The following is a 6,065-nucleotide window of genomic DNA, read 5'->3' on the forward strand; positions in this document are numbered from 1 at the left end:
AAAATTGTGAAAGTTTAAATCTTCATTCGTGGATGATACCTTACCTCATCTACGTCTGTTTACATTTTATGCCGATTGTCGGTCGCTGGCCTTTGACGTTCGACGCTCGACGCTCGCTAGCGCGTTTTTTCGAGCTGGCTGGCTGGCCATAGTTATTTGAAGATTTATTCAAAGCCTTCGGATAAAAGATACAAATAAAAAATGAAAATATCATCGACGCTATGAATAAAACGCCCCGAATAAAAAAAGTATCTTTTATTCGTCGGATAATTCTCGTCGAATAAATTTATTCTCGAAAGTCTCTACTTCCTTTATTCAAGCTTCGAATAACGAATAAAAATAAAGTATCTTTTATTCGAACAGTTATTTAAATAATTTGTTATCTAGATAATGCCCATCTCTGCTTGCTATCAACTGTGTAGTAACATATACACTAGTTTATATTTAAAAAATATAATAATAAGCTCCAAGTTTAAACGACATTTGTGTCGTTTATGTTGATCTTTTTCAGTCCAATTTCACTATGTTGGAAAACAGCGAACACTTCTGAATTATCAATTCACATTTCTTATTTTATTTCCAAGCTTTTTTTAAATGGAACTTCATACACATGGAAACTTGTTGCATTTGTTTCTCAGTAGCTTTTCTGTTAGTAAAACGTATAAATATCTGTTAATTAAGGAACTTTTTAGACCATATGAAAGGGTCCTTAACAATACAAGTACACTTAAATCTGTTTTTACTCGATTTCCTTTTAACATGACCTAGAAAAAAAAATTAAATTCTCTTTCTACACGATTTCTTTTGATCTAATACGATCCAATAAATTCACCATTTTAATGGCCATCGCGTAATTTTAATTCTAACTTAAAATGTTTCTATCGGAAATTGATTTCAATAGTAAAAAAATTCTAAATTACATTTTCGCGTTGCTTTTATTGATTTTTATAGCCCCGAGACAATCCTCTATTTCCTTCATACGCACGGCAACGTTTTTGTTCATACGAATTTTTTTTAAACATGAAGCAAAATTAAGCGTATTACCGATAGTTTATGGCGAAGGTAGCCATGTTCCTTTGCACCCAAAAAAAATTTATAATTAATACACTCATTACGTATTCTAACCATGGATTTATCAAAATTTCGGATTTCAACTCACAAAAAAGGATATCTTTTTGTAGCGCAATACAAACAATGTCCCTTAGCCTAACCATCTTGAACGCCAATCAGTTTCATGAATCTTTTCTCTCTTGTCATCACGTTGAAAAATGTAGTACGGTCATTGTTTATACATTTATTATATTTTTTCATTCGCCTGATCACGGAATTGGGTGTTTCTTGTTAATAGAATTAATAATTCATAGAACGTGTACATTTTTATTAATTCTCCCGTACAGTTTGACGATTCGTACATTCATATATTCCGTTTTCGTTTTCAGCGATGTGACGCAGCCCATCGGGAATACTTTTACGCAAAATGATTCGTGCCCTTGTCCTTCTGTGCATGGCCGTTCTACCTGTCGTACGATGCCACAAGGTAAGATCCACGTCGAGTACCATCGAGAGAGCACCAAGGACAGTGTTATACTGTGCATGTTACTTCTTTAAAAACAAAGAGACTCACACGCGTGTAACGTCCGTCTCTGGTTCGTTCGTTCGTTCCTGCCATTGACTTAAAAATGACAAGGCGGTCCCGGAATGAGACGACACTAATTGTCAATTCGCCGCTTATTACGAAGTAAATTCACGGTACGTAAACCTTGGGCTTCTGTGGGTAACGTTACTTGCTTTAGTAACAAAAGAAAAGAATGATGTTCTTTTTTTTTTTTGCCTTGACGCGGCGCCGTACACTTCCCGTCTGTAAGTCACCGGAAATCGGCAAACTCATTGTCTGGGTAAAGAGTTTCGAGTAGCAAACATGTAAACGGAACTTCGCCGCTTTTGATCGATTAAACGTGGAAATTCGAATTTTTGTAATAGAGGAATACTTCTTCTTGAATGAGCAGAAGAGTATGTATTGAGTGCACCAATAAGTAATCCACTACTTTGTTTTAGTAATCCTGGTTGAGTAATTTACCTAATCACAGATGGTGTCCATATTATGAAAAGTTAACTATATTTCTATGAATTAAAAACACTGTATTTGTACATCTGAAATAATTCTTTTCGGTAAAATTCAGTTCCGCTTTTATTGGGAGGAATTAAAACGTTTCCACTTAAACGCCAACTTTACTTCGGTTATGAATTTTGTTTATTGACATTTTTTTGAAGAGTAACACCCCTCTTCCATTTTCCGCACCAGTCGGAACGATTATTTTCTTTCGCGACAATATTAGCCGGACTCAAGCAAAAATCTCTCACTGATGAGTTTTTGGAAGAACGGGTTCTGCTTAAAACAAATTGCTGTAAAGATGTCTTAAAATGAAATCTGTTGCATATTATTTTCAGCATTATTTCTTTTGTCAAATTTGAAATACAAAAATAACAAAATAGTTCATTATTTGAAATAATGAATCCATAATATTTTCATTTGCAAATAGCAGGATTGAAAATAAAGTATCGAAATAAATGATTTCAAATTGTTATTTCAGATTTTCATTTCAAATAAAATTTGCCCAAGTCTGATTAGAACCAGGATCATTACCGATATAGTCCTTTAGAGTTACGTTGTACAGTTTGTGCATTCCAATCGGCGAATTGAACGAATAGGAGCGATCGGGAAACAGTACCGCGAAACACGATCGAATTTCCTAATGTAATGAGTGAAAGTGATCAACCTTAGAAGTCTAAGTCAGCATGATAGTTAATTGCAACTCGATTTCTGTGACACGGTACGTGACCAGGTGCTCTTAAATGGTAGAAGCAGACCTTGGGCCGGGATTGGAAAACTTTAAATACACATGTAATGTCTATTGTGGAAACAATACAAGAACCGAAGACGTTACCAGAACTCGTAGGCATATGTGCTTCAACAAGTGTTGATCATTGTTCTCGCAATGATAATCAATTAGCCGTGCACTGCATGGTAACAAAGCAACCTGTAATAAAATTACAAGTGGTTCTATTGTAATCTGAACTTAAGCGTTCTCTATAATCGCAGGCAACTGTCATTCGACCAGAAGAAAATATCACAATTCGCAACCCGTTATGAAATTGCAATTTTGTAAGCTATTGACTCTCCAGAATTAAGTAATGTTCTCTTGCTAAATTCTTTAATGTTATGTCGATTAACCCTACATTTTGGATGGGCTTCATATTATCTTGATCCATTGGTTTTCCTTCGTTTTAAGAGAAGAAATTGTACAGTAGCAGAATACTAATTGTGATAAAATTACAAAAACTTTAAATTTGTATTACAAAAAGTAAATACGTCTCACCTTCTAATAAAATATTTTCGACAACTGTAATCCAGCAAAATGGAAATATTTTTCCCGATTTACAGAGCAGTTTAAAAACACGTAACATATGAGCAAAATAATTAAATATCAATATTTACAAAGGCAAACAATTTTTCCTAATAAATTATAAGTAAGACTTTTGATATTCGAACTTCCGTTTTCGGTGGCGAGACAGTAAATTGTGAGAGTGACTGGTGAGAAGTTAAAATAGATTGAAGTGAGTGAGAAGAGCGAAAGAAGGAGTGTGGACGCGCGAGTAAGAGCTGAAAGTGTGAGGAGGGTGATAGAGAGAAAAATATTGATAGTGGGAATAAAAGGAAAAGAAAAGAAAAGGATTCAAAGGTAGTGTGAGTGAGAGGTTAAAAGGAGCGTGAGGTGGAAAGGAGCGGGAAAAAAGGCAAGGGGAAGAGTAAGTGGTGTGGCGACGCCTTCAGGATCCCGCGCGCAAGTAAAGCAAGTGCATTTCCGGTGATTCGGAAATGACGTAAGGCGATTGGCCCATCTTTTCAATGGGATTAGGAGGGAGAATTCCCGGAGACAGACAGTCTCAGTTTGGCAATAAACGTATAAAAAAGAACAGCTCATAAAAGGTCTTCCGGGTTTAAAAGAGTGTTGTCGTATTTGTTATTTAGTAGTAAAAGTTATTTTGTTTAATTAAAGCCCTTGTTATTTTATTCGTGTGTAAGTTATTTCCTATTCCATATAACTTCCGGAGTCGGTAAAACAGAAATCTGTTTCGGTAATTAAAAACGCTACAGTGGTAGGACAGGTAGTGGCATCTACAAAGGTATACGAGTACTAGGGAGGGAAAGGCCGATAAAGTGGGAAAGCAGATTATAAGTATCAGATTCAGGGAGAGGAGAGAATGTTAAGAAAAGAAGAGACTCTGGAATATTTAGAATAAGGGAAGAAGGAAATAATGTGGCAGACAGTAGCAAGGTACAGGTTGGGAAATGAAATGAGGGAAGGAAGGTATTGGCCCGATGACGAGGGAAAAGCATGTAGAAGACGTGGAGGGAAGGAAGAAACATGGCTTCATGTACTAGAAGAGTGTAGTAAAGGGAAGAATAAAGAACAGTACACATTCCTTACAGTACACAAAACATTTTTAAAATATAGGTTTCCTTTAAAGGGCTGTATCTTTGTTAAACATCATAATTCTTCGATGAGGTATGTTTTATTTTAAAGACAAACGATCATACTTTTCGGTGGTATATATCAAAATTGCAAAAAAAATATTGTTTGCACTCCGTAGCACTTAACGAACATCAAGGAAAAGTACAGTTTGGCACACTCCTCTTAAAGGGCGAATTTTACCCTCTAGACTATCATTTTCTTAAAATTGATTTAAGGAACCAAAAACTAGAAAGTGCAAACTTTAAAGTGATTTCTGTTCCATGAACTTTGGATGATTAAAGGCTCTGACAATTCAATTATCACGGACGCTACAGAAATTGCCAACCTTCTAGCTACTATCTTTGCAAAAAATTCGAGTAACGAAAATTTCGACCCAAACTTTCTTAAAATCAAAGCCAGTGTTGAAGAAAATTCAAAATACGAACAGATCATCTCTCCAATACACAACCACCCCCTTAACACAAAGATTCTGATTACAGAATTGCAATCGGCACTAAAATCTGTCAAAAATTCCAGCCCAGGACCCGACAACATCCCAAATATCTTTATACAACAATTACCAAAAGAAGGAATAAACTGCATATTAGATATCTATAACTGTATTTGGCTGAATGGGGTTTTCCCCGCCAAATGGCAAGAAGCAATAGTGGTTCCCATTCTAAAACCCGGATTAAACAAACTCCAAATCGACAGCTAGAGACCTATCGCCTTGACATGCTGCTTATGCAAATTACTAGAAAAAATAATCTGCAAAAGACTGCGATGGTATCTGGAAACAAACAATCTACTAGAAAAAAATTAAAATGGGTTCAGACAGTATCGTTCGACAACTGACAATCTTGCAATGCTAGATATAAACATTTGTGAAGCCTTCCTCAAAAAACAACACCTAATAGCAATATGTTTGGACATTGAAAAGGCCTACGACATGCTTTGGAGGCACCGAATAATACAACAGCTTAAAAAGTGGAACGTAAGTGGAATCATGATACAATTCATATACAATTTCATAAAAAGCAGATCCACATACGTCCGTGTAAATGGCAAATTATCCAAGAAAGTTGAAACCCTAAATGGGGTACCACAGGGATCTGTATTAAGCGTAGTTTTATTTCTGATTGCAATAAACGATATTGCCGGAGTTTTCTCTAAACCAGTTAAGTATACTATATTTGCTGACGACTGTACCTTCTTTACAACCGGAAAAAATTTAAACACCAGTCAACAAATCCTTCAAGACAATTTAGATAGACTCCAAAAATTCTCTCTACAAACTGGATTTAAATTCTCTAAAAACAAAACTACCGTTACAATCTTTTCAAAGCAAAGAACAACACAAAATCACCAACTACAGCTACACCTTTTTTTTTTTCGCGGGGGAAATGCATTATGCACACCTTGGAGTCCTGGGGTGGGACTCCGAGGTAGTGTGGGACTCTCACCCACTAAAACCCCCGTGGCAGCCTTCTCGGGCGGAACTCGGCGGTGGCGGAATCTCGTATGGACGCACCGCCACCGCCGCGCCTGTGC

The 6,065-nt window shown here is 36.3% G+C and overlaps 1 protein-coding gene across 1 annotated transcript in view; it reads left to right on the top strand.

Moving 5' to 3' along the window:
- The first annotated feature begins 1,453 nt into the window (after positions 1-1,453).
- Positions 1,454-6,065, top strand: part of LOC107194504 (A disintegrin and metalloproteinase with thrombospondin motifs 4) — a 61,205-nt gene continuing 56,593 nt past the window's right edge. Inside the window, exon 1 of the mRNA XM_015584145.1 lies at positions 1,454-1,537. Coding sequence (XP_015439631.1) covers positions 1,478-1,537 — 60 coding nt within the window. The 5' untranslated portion in view covers positions 1,454-1,477. The remainder of the gene's footprint in view (positions 1,538-6,065) is intronic.

This window comes from Dufourea novaeangliae, unplaced genomic scaffold, assembly GCF_001272555.1.
Source record: "Dufourea novaeangliae isolate 0120121106 unplaced genomic scaffold, ASM127255v1 scaffold43, whole genome shotgun sequence".
Lineage (NCBI taxonomy): Eukaryota > Metazoa > Arthropoda > Insecta > Hymenoptera > Halictidae > Dufourea > Dufourea novaeangliae.